Source organism: Leptinotarsa decemlineata, unplaced genomic scaffold (genome assembly GCF_025532065.1).
Source record: "Leptinotarsa decemlineata unplaced genomic scaffold, Ldec_3_MD MMD2_P_RNA_scaffold_2, whole genome shotgun sequence".
Classification (NCBI taxonomy): domain Eukaryota; kingdom Metazoa; phylum Arthropoda; class Insecta; order Coleoptera; family Chrysomelidae; genus Leptinotarsa; species Leptinotarsa decemlineata.
This window is the reverse complement of record NW_027412529.1, coordinates 15,003,314-15,028,897: the sequence shown is the minus strand read 5'-3', so window position 1 is coordinate 15,028,897 and position 25,584 is coordinate 15,003,314. Positions and strand designations below refer to the sequence as shown.

At 35.8% G+C, this 25,584-nt stretch overlaps 1 protein-coding gene across 1 annotated transcript in view; it reads left to right on the top strand.

The window, feature by feature from the left end:
* Window positions 1–12,105, top strand: part of LOC111504278 (cytochrome P450 9e2) — a 40,487-nt gene extending 28,382 nt beyond the window's left edge. The window contains exons 5-7 of the mRNA XM_074184164.1: window positions 3,204–3,408; window positions 7,541–7,780; window positions 11,579–12,105. Of these exons, the coding sequence (XP_074040265.1) occupies window positions 3,204–3,408; window positions 7,541–7,780; window positions 11,579–12,015 (882 nt within the window). The 3' untranslated portion in view covers window positions 12,016–12,105. The remainder of the gene's footprint in view (window positions 1–3,203; window positions 3,409–7,540; window positions 7,781–11,578) is intronic.
* Window positions 12,106–25,584: the final 13,479 nt, after the last annotated feature.

Here is a 25,584-nt window from a genome sequence, read left to right as displayed (position 1 = left end):
TTTCTCTCGACCATGTTAGCTGATGGGTGATAAAGAGGGGTAAATGTTTCCTTGATATCCAAGGTATAGCATACCTGCTGCATAACAGTGGATACAAACTGTACGCCATTGTCGCTGATGATTTTACGAAAAAGTCCATAGCGGAAAAATATTTCGTTAACTGCAAGGCAAATAACTCGACCCACTTCGTAGAAATGTCTTCAACAATGAATATCCACCTTTTGCCACTCGGCACTCAATGCCACTCAAGGCATTTACTTACATAGGCGCATCCCTATGACGTAATATCTCTTCGCAATGCGTTGGAGAGTACGCAAAGCACCATGACAAGCGGCTTCTGGTGCGTCATGATATCCATTTAGAATTCTGGCTCTTTCATGAATAGGCACTACCAATTGTGCTTCTTGTTCATCTTCTTCTGGGGAGTAGTGGTAAAGTACTCCCTGGGACAGAATATAACCTCGATCTGTCCACTTGACAAATTCTGTATCCGAAGGATCTTCGAAACTTTTGATTATTTTTGCCAGTTCAGGATCTTTCAAGTGTTCGTTTCTTATCTCATTTGCTAATTCGATAATAACCTCGCACAACTCGCAAGCCACTTGTTCTTCATGGTCGCAAGAAGGACAAGACAAAGTATCGACAACAACATTCCGTTTTTCTGGTAAGTACTCTATCTTGATATGAATCAGTAAAGCCCGTCGTGCTAACCTACCAGTAAGGGATTTCAAACTGAGTAACCGTCGTAGTGGTTGGTGGTTGGTTAGCACGACTATCGGGGAGCCTTAAACATAGCCCCTGCATTTTCCCAGGGCTCACACCACAGCTAAGGATTCCTTCTCTAACGTGAAGTAGTTTCGTTCTGCGGCATTCAGTAAACGGCTCGCGTACTCTACAGGATGCTCATCTTCTCCTTCACTTTTCAAATGACGTTTGGCATTCGGGAGTCCACCGCTACACTGCCTTTTTTTTCGTTGAGTCGTTGAGCGGGCGAGATACTTCTGCGAAGTTTCCTACAAATCGCCTATACCAGCTAGCAGTTTGAAGAAAGGATTGCACTTCTTTGACGTTACGTGGTTGTAATTCGAAGTATCCGAAGTAATGTAATGTTCAGTGTATTTTACCTTGGCACTCGCATTTCTTACGGTTGGCGTGGAATTTGAATAATTCAAATCTATCAAACACGAGCTTCAACTCTTGTAGGTGTTCTTCAAACGTTCATCCAAATAACTGAGAATCACGACACTTCCGAGACCATGTCGAAATTGGTCCATTGATCGTTGAAATGTTCCGGGAGCTCCTTTCAATCCGAACGACATAAAAAGGTAACGATCTGTCTCTGAGGGCGTAACAAAAGCAGTCTTATCTTTGTCACGTTTGTTAACTCTTACTTGATGATAACCCGATCGTAAATCAATGATGCCCATGTATAATGTTCCTTTGGCTGCATGGAGTAAATCGTCCATTCGCGGAAGTGGATACGAGTCACTTGTTGTTATGGCATTCAACTGTTGATAGTCCACGCATAGTCGAATTCCACCATCTTTCTTAGGAACGAGTACGATCGGTGCGGCCCACGGACTTTCGCACTCTTCTATTATGCCTTCAGCTAACAGTCGATCGGTTTTCAATAATGACTTCTCAGCTGGGAACATTATATATGGAGGTAAGGCAATCGAAGGGTGATCGCCAGTGTTGATGTGGTGCTGTGCATAGACAGTCGGTTCTCTACCCAGACTGACTATATTCAGAAAGAGTTCGACTCGAGAACGTTTATCATCTGTAAGCATGGTGCCTTCGGAAGTCGAGTAGGAAGCGAGATCGGAAGAATTGGTGGCAGATTCAAACATCAATTCGTAGCAAACCGATTGGTTTTCTCAGAAGTACCACTTCTTATTATGAGCGTCTAGGATAAGTTTCGCATCCTGTATGAAATCTATGCCAAAGAGAGTTTTATTAGGCGCATCTGGGAAGATGATAAATTTGATAGGTATAGTCATGCCTTTGACTTTCACGTCAACACAGGTTACAAGGACATTCTCCATTTCACCTTAACCATCAGCAAACTTCACCAAAATATTTTCTTCAGAAAATGTTTGGCCTTCACGTTCCAAAATATCATATAATGCCTCACTAGCAACACTCTGTTTTGCCGCTATGTCTATGAGACCTTGACCGTGATGTCCTAAAATGTCTACATGAATAATAATTGGTTTGGAACGAGGGGCAATGAGCGTGTTGATGCTGTAAAATTCCATTGAGAACGTACAATATTATTACATGGAGGGCAATAAGTACGAATAAATCCTATCACACAGCATCCATAGCATGATAATGGGGAACTGATATCACTCCGAGAAATACTATCTGATGTTGATTTAAACAAACTAAATCGAGCGGTGTTCGAATCACGGGTATTATTCTGCTCGCGCGCAGATATTTTAGATTTTCCGTTGTCCTGAGAATTTCTGTTTGAAAGTTTCCTACATTCATCTTTTGTGTGGCGTATGTTTTTACAGTATTGGCAACGAACGATAAATCTTGACTTTGTCAAAAGTTCACTAAAAGTTTTTATTTTATCACGTGGAACTTTCTCTTTAATTCTACGATTCAATGACCCATAAACCATATCCAATTGAACCTCTTTTGTAAGAGTTCCAGAAGGAAGCTGTGCTAGTATTGAATGCAGTTTACAAATAAAAATATATGTAGAAGTATTTAGGTCTTGCTCGGTTGCGAATAGTTCACGATAGACTCTATGGTGAAAGGGATTTGTTACACAACCTCATTTGCTGGAATTCCTATAGAATGTTATACATTCAACAAAAATTTGATGCAACCCAGAACATGTGAAAGCAAAAATGTTCTTTGCTGGTATCAGTTTCAATACAGAATATTGTTGCAGTGTTCCGAATTTATCTTCAACATATCATACCAATATTTCAGGGTTTTTTACAAAGAAGTTTAGTGCAAAGCCTCCAATGAAATAGCTTCAAATCTCAGTTAACTGTGTTATCTGAATGGATTCGATTTTCATTTGGGAATGAAAGTACTGTGAAACTTTCATATTCCGTATATCCACATAGTGATTCGACTGAACAAATAGTTGACTAATAACCAGTGTGAAATTCGACCCAAAATCGATCCTTGATGAATGCCCTAATGATTTTCATATTCATGTCCCAAACTGAAATTTGTTACAGTATCTGCAGATACCATTCATGGATCCAGTAGTTTACAGATTCTTTTGCGATCTGGTTGATAATACCATAGAAGTCCGGGAAAAAAATAATATAATACGACCTGATATGATTCATTTATTGATGGAAGCGAGAAAAAGAGGACCTCACAAAAAAGAGAACTCTGGCGTGGATACAGGATTTGCCACAGTTGAGAAAGCTAACTTTGGTGAGTATGTGATATTCGTATCATATTTACCAAAATAAAAACTTAATATTGTTTTTCGAAAAGTTTAGGACATTCTCAAAGGAAAGTGATATAAAATGAATGTAAATTAAATTGTTTCCTCAAGGAATTCTTATACTCAAAATAGTAATGAATAATTTTTTACTGGAGTTTTAACAAAAATTAACTGAAATTAATTATAAAGTTAGGAAAAATCCGACTTCCAATGAAAATGAAATAACAATAGAAATTGTGTCAAAGCTATTTTGTGGGTCTTTTTGTCGTAGTCTGCAAGTTTTTTGGTCGACTTTTCCTTGAATACTGCGGTAGACATTATCAAAGGCAATAACGCAAAGGTCGAATTGCTCAAGTTGTTGTTTCGGTGTTTCAACACAGAAACTACAATGCTGGTATTTGACTCCACTTTTATATTATCATAGGTCAGCGTGGCTTATTTCTCTTCATTGTATTACCCGACCTTGTTTGTGTACAATTGAGGACAGGTGGCCAGATTTTATTAATGGTCATTGCCACTTCTTTTCTATTGAAAGTATCTGTGTGTTTTTGAATTTCTATTGCCTCTGTGAACACTCATTTATAGTATTCTTGAGTTTTATGGAGTATTACTATATTTTCGAATGAGATACTGAGAGTGCCATTTGTGAGAGCATGTTCGGCTACACCTGATTCGTCGGTTTATCGAATATGACAATTTCTTTTGTGTTCAGAAAGACAAGTACCTATACTTCTCTTCCTGGTTCCAATATAAACCAACCCGCAGCTACAAGTGATACGCTAGCTGGGATTACTTCGACGTTCTCTCCTGGGTTTTATGGCCGCTCGAATTCTCCATCGATGTACCCATTTCCTTTGAATTAATATTTTACGTGGTTGAGTTCCTCAGAGAGACCTTAGGTTCACACATATGCCGTGCTCTTTCAACTAACGTTTCAATAATATATCTCTTTTTCGTTGTGGCTGGTAGTTAGCGTTTTTGTAAAGGGTAATTTTCTGTCTGTATTGATTTTCTGTATACCCTGTGGTCCAATGTACCATGTACCACGTCTGTTCACAAGAACATCCAAGAATGCTGAGACCAATATTCAGGACAACGAAAACTATCAGAAAAAGTCAGTATGGGTACCCATCTTTCTGAATACAACAGAAGTTGTCGCCTCAGACAAACCTACAAATCAGCTGTAGCCGAAAATGATCATAAAAAGAAGTCATTCATATTATCTCACTCGAAGATACCTACACTTATACTAGATAAAACTCAAAATTACTATCCAAAACTATATAGGAAAGCAATTGAAATTCAAAAACATAGAGATAATATCAAAAGAAAAAGAGAGGAAATTAACATTAATGAAATCCTAATACCTATTCTTCATTGTACATAAACAAGGTTAGAATCCAATTAGGAGAAACGTAGCTACGTCACCCGAGTCAAATACCATGTAACAATTCAATTTGTCACAGTTGGTTACTTGTAGATGAAATTAAAAGAGGATCAAATAAGTAGGACAGCCTGTATGACACCAAGTATACATCGTATTTAGAATAATTCTATTATGCAGACACTATTAAAATGTTTCGATGTCTGTAAAATTTTATATTCAGCAAAATCTAAAATAGATAGAAGGAGTATTCACTTTTCACATAACAGAAGTCTCTATCTTTACGAATTATTCGAAAAATAATGATAGAATTCATTCAACCATACCCCAATCTTTGAATGATTCAATTCGAACTATTAAGGTTCACTGGTATATCCTTTTCTATTTAAACCCGTGGCGTTTTTGCGAATTGTTCCTGCTGGAGAAATACGAGAATTAATAAGGGGACTTTGGTTTCCGATATTCGAAGAAGGACTTATCAAAAAACTGTTGAGTGCATACAAGAAATTTCAAATTGTTGAATTTGATACATATTTTATGGATTTGAAAAAAAATTCAAACAACGAGTTTTGTTAAATGCAAAGTATTTCAACAGAATTATTGTGAAAGTTAAATATTAAATCTCACCTTGACGCCACACAAAATCCAAGGTAAGATTTCTTTCTTTAATTCAAGTCAATCTGTTATGAATCCTCGTTCCATTTCCAGGTATCTTTTCTCTTTTTTTTTCGTTTTCCTATTTCACACAACATTCTTCGAGAAAGATATTGGGATAGAGAATTAATTGGTCAAAAATTATATATGTGATCAGAGTTATTGAGTCCACCGAGTACCAATATCAATATCTAGGACATGATTTATAGATGGAGTCCACAATTTTTCAACTATCAGGTTTGCAGATGATTTTGGCAAGGTGTGAAATTCATTTTTCATTTCTTTTAAAAATTACATTCAAAGCTTGAAAGATCATATATAATATATCATTAAGATATATATTTATGCTGTAAAGCATGATCATTCATATGCGAATGCTATGAACATTATCTCTACAAAATAAAAAAAAAATTCAAATGATTAAATGAAAAAAGTGTTTTATACTTTTTCTCTGTAACTTTAAATTGAATGTGTGACACTTTTCTACATGATGAAAAGTATTAACTTTGTTTTTCCCGTTGCCACGTCTGACTTTTTACTATAACCTCAAGTTAGTAAGTACATTTTTACCATCTGTTTTACAATTCTGTTGCAATATTTTAAAATTTCTTGTAGATGTCTTGATAAAGGGAATAAACATTCTCGAAAGCTCGACCATATGACAAGGAGTATTCTTTAAACAACAGCCCAATAATATATATAAAATTATTGGTATAATTGGGGACATTCTGCGAATCATTCATGATAATTTTTTTTCATTGTATATATGTAAAATGTTTATTTGAAGATATTATAAGTCTCAACAATATTCTTTTATTTCTTGACACTTCATCTATTTCATCTATTTCTAATTATGATTGATTTATCAGTTGATTGATTATATATTGTCTAAATTCTCAAGTATGAGCTCAAACTAATTGGCGCCCTTTCATTGACTAGAAATAATTTTAACCTCTCATTTTTTGTTGTTAACTCACGACCCATTTGCTCTCCAAAAAATACTAAGAAACCGTAGGCATAGAGAATACCCAAAAAAAGGTATAACCAGCAAATCGAGCACATCGACCGTTATCTCATCCCCTGTGATAATATCTACCACAGTAGTAGTTGAAACTTCATGCATAAAAACCTGCAGACCACGGTGAAAAACCCGGAAAACAGCTTAGACACAGCTATCTCCGGCCGTGAATGTTCACATTCTTTGATCAACAATAAAAATTGATATTCGGAAATGTTGACTTCAATTTCATTTTATTTTTCAGTCATCGTCTTCATCAAAACACCAAAAAAAATTATTTTTGTTCCTTTAATTATTTTTTTGAATTATCTATATGCTCATTCGCTCGTATATGAAAGGAGAGTTTACTGCGATATTTTTATTTCAATTTTTTCTGTATGGATTTTCGTAGCTTTGTAGGTTCATCAAATGTATTTTCTACAGAAAGTCATGAATTTGTTTGGGTACCCCAATCATTAAACCAGATCTATTTTCTGTAAATAGAGTTATTCTGATTTCAGACTTATCAAAAGTCAACAGATACATCAAGCCATAGGACTTATTACCGATGTAGAACACAATCTTGAATTAGTTTCGAATTATTTTCAATTTTTTGTTTTTGTTGCTATCAAAGCGTGTTTTTTAAATTTTTTATCAATCCTATTGAAATTGCCGGAGGTTAAAGTGAGGAAAAATTACATTAGAAACTGTTTCAAGTAATCGCACTAGGGTTAATGTCATAGTGTCAATCTTGATAGCGCTATTTCCCAATAAAATGTGTCAGACAGACTCTATGGCAATATTGGCAATATGGCAATATTGTAGGTTTTGACATTTCAACATTTTACTTACACGATATCGTATAAGTCGTAGGTTCTGGAAAAAGCACAAATATTTTTCTGTGTTCAGTTGAAAAGATAATGTCAAAAGGGGTGAAATCAGGATTTCAGAATAGAAATAATTGAAATAAAAAAAATCGAAGTTAATATAAATGTTCTTGGGATAATTTTCGAACTATCGAAAAGTTTCTTTGTAAATTCTAAAATAAATCTCAAAATACAAAGTTGATTTCGTTTTTTTCCAGAAGGAGGGCACGCCTCCGAACTAACTAACCTAGATATCACAGCTCAGGCTGTGCTATTTTTCTTTGCCGGGTTTGACACGGTTTCTTCGCTCATGTGCTTCATGTCTCATGAGTTGGCTGTCCATCCAGACATTCAAAAGAAACTAAGAGATGAAATTGAAGAGACACTGGCGGAATGTGGAGAAGAAGTAACATATGAAGCAATATTGAAAATGAAATATATGGATATGGTTATATCAGGTGAGAAAGCGATAGTAATTTATATTTTCTGTATTTCTAACCTCAAAGTGAACTTGGCGACAGTATTGACTGATATGTCATTAACAAAATGTCAAATTATTTTGGGATAGGTCAAAGAAAAAAATACAAGAAAAAATAACAAGAAATGATGGGATCAATACAAAACAAAAAAAGGAAGAAATAAAGTGGCAATCAGGAAAATTTCAAATTGGACTGAATTATCTCAAATAGAATTTACCTAAAACAAATACTTCTTGGTGTTCGCATATTGATAAACATCGATAAATTGAATCAAAAAGAGCAAGAAAATTTTTAGTTTAGTAATTATCATTGGAACTTTCAAGCGCAGCATCAACAACAGGATAGAAGAATACAAGTGCCGTTATCGCCTTACGCAATCGGAGAAATTCACAATGACAGAACATCTTCCAATAGTAATGGACTACATAATAAAATACGAAGAATAGGCTGTTTTTTAATCAACGCATTATCACTCACGTTTTCATTGAAAATCCATTGAGATCTATGAACATTTCAATGATCTCAACAGCAGAGAAGAAGGTATACGGGTCTACATAACGTATCCAATACTTAAGAAATCATGAAATAGACCAGAAAAAAATCCCTTCAACATAGAAAACCCATCAAAAGTGCGAACCGAACAGGATGAGCATGTAACACCGTCATCCCCACCAACTGCTAAAATCATAAAGACGATGGAACACGGAGTCCGAAAATACCTACCACAGAGAAAAAAAAATCTATCTAAAATCTTTTCAAAATCTGTTTTTCCGTTAACCAGCTATCGCACCCCTACGAACGACAACCCTCAGAAGTCGAAACTTGTGCGAGCTAAGAAATAACGAGGTCTTACTTTTTGACGTGTGATTCCTAACACGGGTTGGACGACAGTAAGTGAAGATCGATCGTTCAGACTAGGGCTTGAACCACCGACCAACACGGCAGTCAATTCGAGTAAGTGAACAAAGCACCCACGCCGAACCGCTTGGCTACCGACCGACATTAACGTCGGATCCTTCGATGATCGGTGTCCCAACTCTGAACCGAAGATTTTTTTGAGTGATAGACAACCTGGTTCACTGAGAAAAATGACTCCTCAGCGATATACACTAATAAAAATACATACTCTTACGTTCTAGTATAGTACGTGGGCTCACTGTGAAATAAAAAATTATAGTTGAAGGGCACCTTACTCCATTCAATTTTTATATTGCTAATTGAACAACTTTCCCAGTAATTATAGAAAATATTCAACTATGTGGCCAATTTATTATTATTTATGATGAAATGGCTTTTAAGAAATAAATTTAATTACTTTATTTTGTAAATCCAATTCATTAGATAGAAAATCAAAATAAATTTAGGATAATAGAATAATGCTTATATTATAAAATAATTTTATATCCTCTGAAATAAATGAGTCCACTAAGGATGAATAGAAGTGACTTTTGTTATTTTATGTAATCTTAACTTAAACTTTCATCAACAATGTCAATACAATCTGAGGGTTCTAACTGAGTAAGGTTCCGAATGAAAAAATAATGAAACAAGATATTTTACCAAAACCTCTCAATTTAAAAATGTGGCAGAATTTTAACTTTCCTTTTTACAGTTTTACCTTTGGCATTCTAATGAATAGCTTAATTATGTACATTTTTGGAAAATTTTCACAAGGATGAACAAAATCGACATCCTTGAATAATATATTCGAAACTGCTCCCCTAGTAGAAATTTCTGTAAATCGATTGTTAAATAAACATCACAACTGATATATAAAATTAATGAATTCATCTGGTGGTGAGCGCAAATTTCCAAACATTTTTTTTCGTAGTATAAGCTTAAAAATAGCTTAACAGATTATTTACATCCAAAGTCCTGCACTTCGTGCTGGAAGAGTAACACACATAAAATGTATGAACTTGGAGAGCTTTTTTCAAAATGTATCCACAAACGTAAATGAATGAATTCTGAGCACATATATCTTCATTTTTATAATCATAATCCGGAAGGGCAAGGGCTGAAGAAAAGTGATTCTCATCTGATATAAATATATCATTTACGTTTGTGGATTGTATACTGATTAACAAATCATCTGAATTATTCCTACAATTCATATGATAGGAATGAAAATTATTTTGGCAAAACAACTTCCGGAATGCCCTTTGAAATTGTATGGGGGTCGGATTAACATTATTTTCGCATTGTTGTCTTACAGCACCAAAAAAATGTTCAAGACAATCTGAATTGAGTCGTCTCGTTTTTAAATATTTATACTCGATTCGTGACATTTTTGTCCTCTGAATTGAAAATTTCAAGGTTTTTCAAAAACGTTAAAAAACCTCTTCAAAAAAATCTAATTGGAATTTCGAACCTTCTAAAACGTTTTTCTATTTACAGGAATGTCGTAAAGAAAACGAATTCAACTAATGAAAAAGGTTATTGAATGTATCTATTACGTGTATTGTACTAAAAGAAGAAGCAGGAAGTAAGTTCATTGCCACGAATGCATTGGCAACTGTACGGCTTAGAACTTGTGTTGATAGACTCACTTTCATTTTTCCAAAATTGTTTGGATTGATTTGTGATTTGGTAAGATTTGGTGCGAATCTATAAAATTGCCTATGGCTCATAAAAAGAGCGCACAAAAAACCAAGATGTACTTTTACCTTCAAAATGAAATGGATATTCTAAAAAATTGTTTCTAGTGACTTTTATCAAATGGATCAAAAATATAAACAAGTTTTTTACTCAAATTCAGATTCTTCTAAAGTGACCCCTAATAACTTTGACAATTCATGAAAGTTAGAGGCCATGTCACTCACAATGCCATCAACATGCAGACCTATATTAGATAATTTGGAAATGCACTTATCCAAAATATCACGTAGATTTTCTGCTGGTAGCTGTGATTCAATGAGAAAAAGCAATCGGTTGTTTCCAGGGAGAATAAAGTCCTCTAGTCATAATAACGAGAATATTTCTACATATGAAATTCCTCTTATTTGCCTCTCCAATATCTTCTAAACCAATAATTTCATCACATCCTGTATCAAAAAAAAAGATTGGATTTTAAAGCCATCTCATCTACAGATATCACACATCGCTTGTCCTATTCGTGCATTGTTTTAATTTTGATTTCAAGTGCCTTAAATATTGCTGAATTTTCCAAGCCCGGCCTATATTCTTTGCAAACATCGTTTTGTTGGAAGAGTCAATAACTTGCTAAGACGTCTATAATTCCTAGAACTTGAGAAGTAGTTGATTTCTCTCACGATGGATTCTTCAAAACTAATTACCTCCTGAAAACTCTTGCTTAAATAGCATAATTTTAATGTATACCGAGTTAGGTAGGTACCTTTTGTAACATATTTCATTATGTTTGCTCAGTGCTCACAGACTAATGGAGCCAACTAAGCCCGAGAATGACGGGGAGACAACCAAGTTGACGCATGCGTTTACGAAACAGGGACACAAAATGGCCGTCTTTGTCGCTTCTCTGTGGTAGGTATTCTCGGGCGGAGTTCGCCAATCAGTCGTTGCTGAGACTTCAAAATATAACCTTCGTCCTCGCAGTCAACCCACATACCATCGATGATGTCTGGCGCAGTAGCAGACGGAACGTTTTGTACCACAAGTTCCATTTGACCATAACTCTGATTTTATTACCGTGAGAGCTTATGTTTTTATATTATAATCAAAATGCGGTCTCCACAACTAACAATGAATGGAAAGGGTGAGTTTTAATAGCATCCATTAATTAATTCAATTTTATTTTAGAATCTTTGAGGAAGTGGCCAAGTACTATATCAACAGACCGAGTTTGTACGAAACCTTATACGATAGAGGCAAAGAATGCAGGTGAAAAACCTCTACATATTGAAAAAGGCACATTATTGATGATACCTTCAGTAGGAATACATTATGATCCCAAATATTATCCAGATCCAGAACGTTTTGATCCGGAAAGATTTAGTGATGAAAATAAAAGAAAAATTGACCCTTTCACCTACATGCCTTTCGGACTGGGACCAAGACTCTGTATAGGGTCTAGATTTGCTCTTTTAGAAACGAAACTGTTGTTTTTCCACCTCTTATTGCATTTTGAATTGGTTCCTGTAGAAAAAACTCAAATTCCACTAAAACTTTCTAAATTTACATTCAACTTAATGGCAGAAAATGGATTCTGGTTGGGCCTGAAACGATTGAAGAAATGAATCACATAGTTATTTTTCAAAATTTCAACTATCTCTTGAAAATTGTTGGAAATAAAATTACTTATAGTTCAATATATTGACTCTTCTCATGACTGGCTTTGATCTTTAGATTTCCACTCTCCAGGTGTTACCAGATATAATTTATTCAGTAAATGGCAGATCTGGTGGTCCTGAAGGCCATAATTTTCTACTCTCAATCCAGAGCCGTAGAAAATTTTCGTTTGAATATCGTCAATCAACACAATTGCCGCTATTGATCTGATTCATATCTAGGAATTTCATACAATGTGCTTTGGCACAACAACAAAAACTCGATGTTTTTTTAATAAATTATCTCAATTTTTCTGTAATGGAATAGTTAGCTGTGATAGGCTGAACCTCTGAACTGTTCTCAAAAGACTGTTTTTGTTGATAATAAAGAAGACAGACGATTTTCTGTTGATTCCATAGATCAGCGATTCTCAAACTGTTTTTGTGACGGAACCTTTTTGGAAAGCGAAATACTTGACAAAATCCTACAATAAAACAATAATGTTTAAAAGCATGATAAAAGTACAATGTAACAGTTACTTCTTGATAAATTGATAGATATAGCCAGAGTTATCAGTCGACTCAACTAGTTGTTGTTAGACGTAACTGGCCAGAACATGAATTCTTTGTGAAACAGCATCGTTTGATAGCGGTACAGTAGAAAGAAGCTTTGCAGATTTTTCATCGAGCATACATTTTGTTATGTCCACTTTTATTGAATTATGAGCAGGTTAATAAACGTTTGCGCTCAAGTGGTGATTCATCAAAACCAGAGGCGAAAAATCCCTGCACGGGTGAATCTAAGGCAAAAACCCTCATATGGGAAAGTTGTCGCGGGTGTCAAGGTAGGAATCTGGCACCTTGACAATCCGAGTATCTCATTGATGATGAAACAGCAGAGCACATACTTTGTGCCTGCCCCACGGGGGCCCAATCGGGTTGTTAGAGTTCAGCAGAGCCGTACTCTCACTATTTGTCCTGAAAAACCACCCACCATATAAACTAATCGGCTTCGTTAAGAAGCTGGGTTTATTTGATCAATTACCTATGAATAGGTGTGAGCCACAATAAACCCTTAAGGGGTTTATTGTGGCTCACACAACAATTTCTAAATGTCAGCTCAACTTGGCAGGTGCCATGGAACTACTAGGAAGCAGTTTACTACACAGCATACAGAGAGATGAGCCGTTGGTATCATTGTCTTTTGTCAGACAGTTCAGTGGTTCTGCTTAGCACCACTGATGAGACCCGGTGAATCGAATTAGTGCTGTCTGGTGTTGAATCACAAGTTCATCTAACTGCGTCCAATTTCGTTCGACGGTGGTAATACTGTTACATACAGTCATGAATAAAATTTAGTTGTTCGAATGAAGCATACTCGTACTGTTCAAAGAACGAGTATTACAATCTGCTGAAATGTCCAAACAAATGACAACTTTTTAGTTTTCATATGAATATCCACAATGTTGACATTGGGATTTGTTTGATCCAATTTCATTTCCCTACCAAGGAAAAATTTCATCTTGATTTTATCAGTACCTACTATTTTCTTCCCGACATATTGCATTAGTCTTGTAATGTTTAAAATCACGAATCTTTATATCATGTTCGGTACGAATGGCTAGAACGAAAGTCTTTAGAAAGTTTGTTTGAAGGTGATTGACAATGTTTCATGATGATTTTCATTGGTTCGGACTTCCATTGTCTGATATATGAAATGATTTGAAATTCCTGAAAACCTAATAAGAAATAAGAATTAAAGGAGAATAGCTGGAAATAACAATTATATTGGGCATAAAGACCTGAAAAGAAATAACATGTCAGAAAGATTGCAAAGTAATTTTTTTTGTGGAAAAACAAGTACAAATTTGAGCAGGTCCAAAAAACGCCGGAATGAACCTGCTTAAATTTGCACATGATTTTCCATAAGGAATGGCTTAGGACTCTTGCAGCTATATAACTGATATAAATTGGAAATTAGTTCAAAAATTTAAAATAATCGGTGCCATACTCACTGCAAGAAGTCATTATGGTTATCACACGTGAAATAGAAGAAAAATTTGAAAGTAATGTACTGAATTAATGCCTGAAGGACGAATCTTTCATAAAAACACTGGTAAACAATGTATCGGATGCCGTGATGAAAACTATTGAAAAAAAATTGTTGGACCTCGAAAACAAAACTGGAGAACTACGTACAGATTTTATAAATCATAAATCTGAAACTGAATATACAAAAAAATCTGGAGAAGACTATCCAAGACATTAGTTGCGATAAAGATGAAATTGAGAAAACACTCGATCATTTAGATCAGGGGTCTCCGAACTTTGAAGCCTTCGGGCCATAATGATTTTTTCAGTTTGTTCCAAGGGCCAATTTCTGCCCTCAACTATATTTCTAGACTAAGATAGTCGCAAAGTGCGTGACCTAAGCAAACTTACGCTTTTTTTGCATTTCAAATATTATTGTGTATTGTGGCACTTAACGACATCTAGTGGCGAGTAGTGGTACTATGTACTATATTTTTCAGCTACCCGCTAGGTGACATTAGGCGTAATTGAATATTTGGAATTACCGCGTTGGTTCGAGAAAGTTCTGGTTCTAGCTAGTGTATTCCGATCACCTCAAGATGGCAGTAATAATTGCATATAAAAAAGCTAGCGGCGCAACTGCGAGTTAGTCTGCGTAGGAGTGGCGAAGGAAGCGAAACTGTCTATTGTGAAATAAAGTAACACCCGTCAATAAAAGTATTTTGATTTGACTTATTGTTTTTATGTGTGATTTGTTAGTATGAAAAAGAAGCGAAAAATCGACAGTGAATGCAGAACGTTCCAAGAAAAATTGATTGAGTCTAGTAATAAGGTGCTATGTTTAATTTGTAATGAAACCATAGCTGTTCTCAAAGACTATAACATTACACGACACTATGAATCGAAACATCTTAAAAGTTACTCCAAGTATACAGGAATTTTGCGGAAGGAAAAATTTGAAGCTTTGAAATGCGGACTCAAATCGCAGCAATCTTTGTTCACCAAAGCGAATACTAACAAGACTCTGCAACTCACGCCAGAAAACGCCGGAAAACGTGGCAAACCATTCACCGATGGAGAAATGATAAAAGAATGCTTGATTGCAGTATCCGAAGAAATATGCCTCGAAAAGGTAAATTTATTTAAAAGTGTCAGTTTGTCAGCAAACACCGTGGCTCGGAGGGTGCAAGACATCACAGAAAATATATCATCTCAACTGTCTGTCACAAATGGACATCATGAGTGGTTTTCTCTAGCATTGGAAGAGTCAATGGATGTGTCAGATACTGTTCAGGTGTTGATTTTTATTCGCGGAGTAGATAAAAGCTATGGAGTGTATGAAGAACTTCTTGATATTGATAGTATTCACGGCACGACAACTGGGGCAGATATTTTTAAGGGAGTTGAAGATGCCATTTATAAAAAGACCGAAATATGTATGGTAAAAATAAAGGAGTAGTTGCACTTGTGTTAAAGGCTGTAGAAAATGATGGTGGTTCAAAACCATTAGTCTTACATTGTATCATTCCTCAACAGTCCTTGTGCGGAAAATGTTTGGATATGTCTGAAGTTCTAAAACCAGTCATATCAGTTGTTAACTTCATCAGATCCACTGGGCTGTATCACCGACAATTCCGCGAGTTCATTCAACAGATTGGAGAAAATGATTTACCACATCATACTGCCGTACACTGGCTTAGTTGCGGAAAAGTCCTTAAGCGCTTTTTTCAACTTCGAGCAGAGATCGAAATATTTTTAAATGAGAAGCAGCGCCCTTTTGCCGATTTAGAAAATAGTGAATGGTAGTGGAAGTTAGCCTTCTATGTCGATTTGACAAATCATATGAACGAACTGAATTTGAGATTGCAAGGAGAAAATCATCTTCTCCTTGATTTATACACCTATATCAAATCCTTCAGGCAGAAAATAATACTATTTCAATCACAATTACGTAAAAAATGTTTCACACATTTTGAAACATGTGAAATATTCAGCCACACTACAGAGACTGAATTTCCCGTCAATTTTTCAATCGAAACTTTGAGTGCTTTGAAGATAAATTTTGATACTCGTTTTTCAGATTTTGATGCCATTGCGAATGAAATTAAGCTTTTTCAAAATCATTTTGATTCTGACATTGAAACCCTGGCTCCGGAAGTCCAAATGGAAATTATTGATTTACGGTGCAGTGATATGCTTAAGAACAAATATCAAAATTCATCTTTGTTGGAACTTTATTAGAGTCTTCCACTGGAACAATTTGATAATTTGCATAAATTTGCTCGTGGGTTGTTTTCTGTTTTTGGTACTACTTACTTGAGTGAGAAACGTTTTCCAAGATGAAGTACACAAAGAATGTATACAGATCTCAATTAACCGATGAGCATCTTAAATCTCTTTTGATTGGTACAAGTAAAATTGATCCACAACTACAAAGTATTGTCGGTGGAAAATCACAATTACATAAATCCCATTAGTGTTTATGTTTTACTGTGATTCATTTCAATTATTTGTTAGTTAATAATATGATTAAACTTAGATACTTAAGTTAAGTTTTCTTTGTCATCATTTCTGTCGTTAAGTTTTACTTTGCAAGTAAATAAAACCGAGTAATTATCATTCTGTGTTTTCTTCTTCAACTCATCACAGCAATAGTAACAACAATTAGGTAATAATTGGCTGTCGCGGGCCAGATTGATGACAGTAAATCATTGGCTGTCACGGGCCGGATTGATGACACTAGCGGGCCGGATTTGGCGCGCGGGCCGTAGTTTGGAGACCCCTGATCTAGATCAAGTAAACAGAATGAAATATCTCAGATTTTTTGGCGTGAAAGAAAAATAAGAAAATACAAGGAAAGAAATTTTGAAAATTCTAAAAATACTGGGTTATCATTTCAGAATAATTTCTAATGCTGCGGAATGTTCTACTACTGCTCCTCATTGTTGGGGTTGTACAGGATGTTTATTAAACATGCGGCCAAACTTTAAGAGACTATTCCATGAACTATTCTAGAGATATTTCATCCTTTGTTGATTTTGGTAGGGCACTTTGTTTCGGAGATACGGAGCGGAAAAGAATTTCGACAATAACAATTCATTACCAAAAATGACATGTTATGTTTCTTCATCTACAAGTACTGTTGAAAATGACCAGCCCTGCTTCAATCTTCTCCTCGTCGACTCCCGAACTCTTTCAAAAATACTAGGATCGTCTCTAATTGCGTTACACTCGGCAAATTGAATGTCTGCAGCCCTTTGCTGTAATCGGAATGTTGTTGATAGGTACCAACGGAATTCTTAGATTTTTTATTACTTGACAGGTCCAGTGTATACTTTTATTTCGTCTACGTTAATAAAATTTCAAAATAATTGAAACTGTTATTGTCGAAATTTTTTTCGCCCCGTATCTTCGAATCAAAAATCATCAAAGTACAATATATTATTAAAATATTTCAAAGAATAGTCCAAAGAATCCCTGTCAGACAGTTTTACATTAACTCTCTGAGAAAAGCCGTAAAGCTCAGGATACCCAGGTAATGGGTAATGGGATACCCAGGAGTCGCCTGACTCCTGGTCAGTAGCAGAAATAAGTAGAGTGAGGGGAACTGATACTTTCCGAAAGCCTTTGCAAAACATGCCACCGTGGACTAGCCTACCCAAGCTAAGGTGTAAGAAATCGTGCCGACAGCTGAATGGCCGCAGGGTGATATGCGGTCACGAACAATCCCCTTGGGAAATTGGGCAAAACTTCATTGTAATCAGCCTACCTCTGGTAATGCGGGGCTCCGCCAGAGGTGACCAACTCTCCCCTTGTTACTCGTGGGATCACACATGAATGAAACAAACCCAAAAACAGAAATAACAACGGAAGCGAAAACCGAGGCGAAAACCGAGGCTGGACAGAAATGGAACAGGCTGCGCCTGCAGGAAGCTCCCTCACTCCCTCCACGGAGGGAAACCCCCAAAAAGGTTGAAGAAGCTGTTACGTTTCAATTTAGCACTAGATCAAACTGCTCTTATGTGACCTTTCAAAACACTACGTTACCTTTTAAGATCTTTATTCAAAGGATATTAACAATGTAATTAAGTTACAAGTAGATTTTATTCATTCAACATCATAGTAATGGGAATCTTCCGTTCCATAGAAAACTATACCTGAAATGTACAAGAATATATGTATGCTCCCTGACTAACTGCTTTGACCAGTACTTACGCATTCTCCTATTGCCAATCGACGTTGGAGATCCGAAATTCCGCGCTAGGTTGAAATAGTTGTTATTGTTTGTTTCTCAGTTTACTTCGCCTATCATTTTTCAGCCGTTGCCTGCCGTATTCTCTATACCTTTCCGAGAATATTTCTTGCATAGATTGTTATTCATCACTTCCAGAAGGTTTACTGACATATTAGAGCCATATCGCCTGAAAAACAATATTAGTTAGCTCTGGTTTCTGAATACTGTTTGAAATTTTCGGTAAATATTCTGCATAATATGAATGTCCAAATATTCGTACTGAATGGGTAAGATGTGGCGACTTACCTTATATGTTTCTATTCCATCGCATGAATAAGGATTGGTAAATAGTTGAAAATAGGTTGGAACAATATTTTTGTAAACATTCTAATACAAGGTTAAGAGACAGCTGTTGGTTGACATCCGCCGAACTTTCGTAGTGTCGTTCCGACGAACTACACCGAACTAGTTCTACAGTTGTTCACGGGTGGAGGATTGATCGGTTACTCAAGTTGTCAAGGGTTGTTTTAGGGTTGCATTGCTTTGAGAAGGAGTTTTGATGGGTCATGGACTTGTTGATATTGTCTCAAGTGGCTGTGGAGGAATTGATAGGTATATGATGTTGTGCACAGCGCCCCCTTGGTGCTTGTAGTGTAGATTGGACGCACTGTGGCAACAACTGGTTAGCTGTCAGATGTGGCAGTCTCTTAGTATTCGGAAGTTGGCCTTCGATGAGCTTGGTTCGGAGTTCAAGGGTACCATCAGACTGATTGTAGGATATATATGGTTGTATTTGTGCCATCCTTCACGGGGATTATTTCTACAAGTCAGGATTGTATAGTGGAAGACTGATTGGTCATTTTGGTGTGGATATTTGCAGTCTGAAACTTAAGCTCTTTTGAGGATTTGTGGTGGTTACCGAACTCGTGCCAGGTGGAAGGATTTCCGAAATTAGGTATGTCTGAATCACTGTCGCATCTCTCATGTGGTCTTAGCTATGACATCACCTCTTCAATTCTACAACCTTCGTTTCTCGTCTCTAGATTCATAAGAAACAGAAGGCCCTTAGTCACTCATCAAGTCCCAGTAGGACTTCCGTGCAGAGCACCGCACACGAAGAAACGTATAGAAAACCCCTTGGCCAGGGGTTTTTCCTGTTTTCCTGTTTTCCGGTTTTCTTGTTTTCCTGTTTTCCTGTTTTCCTGTTTTCTTGTTTTCCTGTTTTCCTTTTTTTTTCTTCTTTCCTTTTTTTATTTATCTTTCTGGATCTTATTTGGTGATCCATTACTGGTCCAGCTTGTTGTGCCCTACAGGGTGATCTATCTTGGTGGTGCTACAGGGTGATCTATCTAGGTGGTGCTACAGGGTGATCCATCTCCGCCGTACTACAGGGTGATCCACTTCCGTCGGACCACGGGGTAGCCTAACACCATATAACGGGTGGCCCAAAAGGAGCACGCAAGTTATAATTGATTTATTTGAATATTGGTGACATACTGAGTGATTTGAATAATTGTTGTCCTTATGTTTATTGAAACCTGTTGATATAGTGTTTGTTTATCGTTTATTGATAAAGAGTTTGTTGATTGATACCAGATTGATATAGTGATTCATCTGTGAAACGGAAATTAAGGTATATTCTTCCTTTCACGATTGCTGATTGACACCGATGCGCCTACGCCTGAGCTCACGCGACGCAAACGAGTTTGTCTTACCTTCCGATACTAGTATTTACGATTTCACCTACTCAATTTTCGTGGTAGTTTTACTCGACGTATTGTAGTTTTTTTGAGCGTCGTTACTACCGTAATTTATGGCTGATTGAATTCGTGGTTATATACACCGCGCTCTTGTATTGACATTTGAGCATCGCGTAGTAGTGTGAGTATCGCATTGTTGTCTTAGAAGCGTTGTTGGTTAATCCATGTAAGTTAGGATTACTGAATAAATCATATTGGGGATCTTTATCTTTCATTTCCAATATTAATTGGTAAGTTATTGATATTGTGAGTTACTTAGGGTATCTGGAGGATTAAATTTACCTGGCGCCCATTAAGATCTATTTGAAATTTGCTAAGTTGTTTAACCCACTCCCGTCTCCACTGTTTAGCTTAGCCGCGGATACCCATCTGTCTTATTTGTTACCGACAGATGATTCAGTCTCCTCTTGTGGTTTGTGAGGTGACAAAGCCACGCAACGATAATAATGTCGCTGCACCTTCCAAAACCTTCGCGGAGGCCACCGTGAGACACCTCAAGGTTGCCAAAGAGAGTGTGAGTGTGTGTTCGGCGAGTCTTGGCCTACACCTGCCAATATAAAGGATATGTCTCCTAGTGACCTGTTTACCTTCCTAGAAAGGACAGGAGGAGGACAACTCCTCGGGAGGATGTTCAATGGGTCACATGTAGCCTAAGTGCTGTGAGTTTACACTAACCGTCCCTACTCTACAGATACAGAGAGATGTTTTCATTTTCTAGTACGTATTTTCTAGAACGTTTTTCTGAATATTAATTTATTTTCTAGTACGTATGTAGCTACACCTAACGTGTAGGTAGTTAGGAGGGATGAATATTTCGAAATTTCATTTCGAAATATTAATTTCCATTCATTCATTCACTCGAATACTCATCAATCTAAAGACAACACGAACGAAAAACAAAAATGCAACTATAATTTTCAGAATGATTCATTCACTACGTCAAAATGCAATTGCTACTTTTTTATTCACCCGTTCGGCATTCCCCCTTTGCGTTTATTTTCTGGGGTGATTATTTCAATTTGTCGATAACGCTCCAGATATCGATTCGAATTGTTGGGAGTAGAGGGTAAAAAATATATTGTACATGAAATCCTCAAGACAAATAATGTATTTATTATACAGAAATCAAAATAGTTCAGGTGTAAATAGCTTTTCAGTTACCACATTTTATGTAATCATTACTTCAAAAATTACCATTCTGAGCCATCGCGGATATTTAGACCTTCAAGATAAGTTGAATTTTCTGGTAAATATCGAAAGGATTAGGCTCTACTATCGATGAAATCTCCATCGAGTAGCACCACCGTCCCGACTTTTCACGGTTAACATCGTCATATTTCAGTCAACTCACATACAATATCCTGAATAAATTATACACATAAACCTCATTCTTGAATATCTCCATTTATTAGGATATATCTCATTCTAACGTGTGTTAGAAATCACACGTTGAAAGGCAAGACCTCGTTAATCCTTAGCTCGCACAAGTTTCGACCTCTGAGGGTTGTCGTTTGTAGGGATGCGACAGCTGGTTAACGGAAAAAATAGATTTTAAACAGATTTTTATTGGTGAAAACCATATGACAATCCGATCGATAGTTATTGAGTTTATTGCTTTTGGACAGACAAACAGACAGACATATAAACATGGCAGAGGACTAATGGTGATTACATTCAACTTTTTGTACGATGAGTCAGCATTGACATTTTCTGGAGGTGTACTCAAACTTCAAAAGAAATCCTTAGAATGCTCTGGGTGCTTTATGGAGGCTGTAGAAGTTGTTGAGACTGATTAGTTATCTTCTGATATATCATGAAAATATTATTATGTATTTGGATTATCTCGCAAATTGATCATGAAGTAATCTGAATTTCTCAGAGTAAGATCCCTGAGAGTAATCCATTCCTCATAAGGATTTGATGACTATTTCAAAGAGTGGGTCGGCAAGTTAATCTACAAAAAATTCAATTTTCTTCAATATTTTCAAATATTCAATTCAACAAAATAACAGAATATATAAATAAAAAACCCAGACGTTGAGATAGGGAGTCGTTATTTAGATCTGATCAGATCAACAGATGAGGAGTAATTTATACATCTACTCGCGTTCCCTGGGGATTCAGTACGTATTTTTTCTGCACGATCTTGATCGAGAAATCGTCGTACCTCAACCACCGTATAGAAGTAAACACTTATATACGGTGCCTCCGTTTGTAGCCGCGTGGATGGTATCGGTTACATAATATCCCATGTTAGCCTCTTCGCCGTCGTGGTACACGATGGCAAATAGTTATCGAATTAAAATGTAAGTCGAATTCAAATTTCAAAGCCTCAATGATCATCGGGCAACCTTCGTTGAAGTAATCGAAAAAGTTCAAATGAAATATGAGGACAACGGGAGTATTACTTGCTCCCATGCTTCAAACTGACCATCCCCTCTAATCTGTTTTTGGAGACGAATACTTCAACCTCTCAATTTCGAGAGGCAGCGTGAGGAAATGCTGAATATTTTCAGCAATGTGATCTCCGACATGATGTATACTTGACTCTAGTTGCCCCTTATCGGTGTACTGGCGAAGAGGGTCTTTCTATTTAAATATCTATTTTTTTTTTAAACTTCAACCATCCACTCATCACTTGAATCATTGTCCGTAGCAGAATCAACCTTCAGTGTAACATTCAAACAAATCCATTACCTTCAACATTTCATCATTGAGACCGCTCAAAAGAAACTATACTGTTTAAATTGAAATGGTATATTATTAGGAGAGATTAATTTTTGGGAAAGATAGTTGTTGGCCTTCTACTCATCCATCTTGATACAAAATATGTAGGAATCTTTCCAATATCGATGCTGTCTTTCCACGCAGCATTTATGAACTGGTCAAACTTTCTCAAGAGCTGGAAAGGACACAAGTAATCAAATTGAATATTGAATTACAGACAGAAATTTTATTAATTTCTGTTAGTAAATTTGATAATTGAATCTCTGGGATTGATGTGTAAAATAGGTGGAAATGAAGCTATATTACAAATACATTCGAAAGCTGTCCTATATCAAAAGTGGAAATATCTAAGCTGCAAATTATACTTGTTTATTATCCCAGAATTTTTTTGGAATATCATTGCTATCAGTGAAATTTTGCATTGAGAGTTGACGTTTAAGGAATTGAAGACAGATGCGATGTCCCTTTTCCGGGATATCTATTTGGTCAGAATCTCTCGATCTACGACACTCTTGATGAAGCGATTCAATGAAGTATAAGTATTCCATTCACAAAGTGGCTGAGCACACACCAAGTAACACTGTCCACCAACCAACGTCAAGTTGGCATTTTGAAGAACAGATTTTGAAATCCAGAACTGTCACATTTTTCAGTCATGGGTACGTATTCAGTATTCATTCAATAATTTGGAAATAGAAATACGACTGAATTACTCATGTTAATTCAACGATAAATTTCAATGGAGATATATACTTCATCAGAACTATAGAGAGTTCAGGAAATAAATGCTATATCACTTGCAAGAGTAATACTCTGGAACGGGTCCATGCAATTCATCATAATGTACTCCATCATAACATTAAAGGAGAGAAATCGCAATGCATCATAACGCTACAAGATCATAATCGTAAGCCGTCATAATCGCAATTCATCATAACGTAAAACATCACAACGTACTTGACGTGCCAAATTCCACAAACGACAATATTGTTTTATTGAATTGTGATTCAAATTTGAACAAATTGTTGAAGTTTCCAGAGCTGAAAACAGTTTTAAAGATATTTTGAACTACGCTGACATTGCCAATTGGAAAATACGTATTTATGTATTAGTATTTTGAGCTGATACTTTTTTTAAAGATGATAAAGTTTATGACTCCTGCCTATATTTCAAGTTAACCTCATTCTGAAACTATAAAAAATAAAAAATATCACCACTCAATGAGAGAGTTTTGTTCAAGTTGCCAACCAACATTTTTCATGAAAAATCTCTATCACTTTAATTGTAGAAATTTATATAAATTCTTGTACAGAAATGAAAACTATACCAGCTGCATATCTTAATTTTTAAAAGAGGTCCCTAATAACTATTTTATGGACAAAATTAACTTTCTAGGGAATCTAGGGAATGTTGTGTGTTAGGTATGTTTGATTTCTAAGGATATTTTTGACAGATGCTATGCCATTCACCAACTTCACAACGTTCATTTTTGGGGATGGATAGAAGAATTAGAATATCATGCAGTTTCTCATTTTTAATTGTTCTGCAATAAATAATTTTCAAAGTCATCAAACGAACGTCTAGTTTTGGTGAGATGCTTAGCAGTTTATGCAGCCAACAGAACAAACAGAAAAAACTAAATTCTATCTAAGCAATTATGACCAAAACTCTCTTTTATTTTGAATCTGATACTGATACTAGCTTTCGAGTTCAAAGACAGCGAACAGTATCGGGAGGCATTTTGAATATGAGAAATATTTGCCGAGCAATCACGTAAAAAAATTCAAATAGAAATGAAGGGAATGAATCGAATGTGGACTAAATAACTATAGTTTAAAAAAAACTAAAAAACACGCTTTCAAAGAACATCGAACTAAAAAGTTAATTCGTTTGGAAGTAGAGGGGAAATTTGCAGTAATACTTTCAGAAAACAATTCAGTCTTGATGTTTTGATTTGAAGTTTCATTCAAAATATTAATGGACTGAAAATATTTTCTCACTGAATAATTTTATTTTTCAAACCAATCTCTTGATTTGTATTTCAAGTACCTAAATTCAAATTTTTCGATTATTCGAAATATTTAAGTAACTGCATTTTCTAGGTCTAGGTACAATTTACGATAAAGTTTTCATGGTTGAAATCCATATTCTGGTTGGCTTTCAAATAATTGAATTAGATTTCAAAATGTATCTTCCGTTTCGTTCAAAACTTTTTTTGTAGTGAATCACGGGTAATTGAAAATATTTAAATATTTCATCTGTAGAACAAAATTTCGCTAACACTTATATTTCTTAAAATATGTTTTTATTTTAATTTCCTTTGGAACAACCTATCAAGGAGGTTACGTATAGCGCCATCTGCCCGCGAATAGCTCAAGCAATAATTGATAGTTACGTATCTGCCCGCGAATAGATCAAGAAATATCAAATCTTTAGACAATGCAATGAGGTTACGTACACCGCCATCTGCCCGCGAATAGATCAAGCAATAATGCCGATAATTCTGTCAATACAGATCCCGAGCTTGAGAATTACAAACAAACGTAGGTACATACAAACATACATACATACATACAGGTGAAGCTAATATAAAGCGTGTAATAATAATAATAAAAAACTAAGATAAATATTGTTCATTATCCTACAAACTTTTCATAAGACCACTTTGCATATTTGAAATAGGAATGTATTCCAATTCTGAAGAGTTGTAGTTAACCTGTCGAAATCAGTTAACAAATTTAACGTTTTCAAAATTTATTGTTGTTCAAAAGTCTCATGATTTGCAGG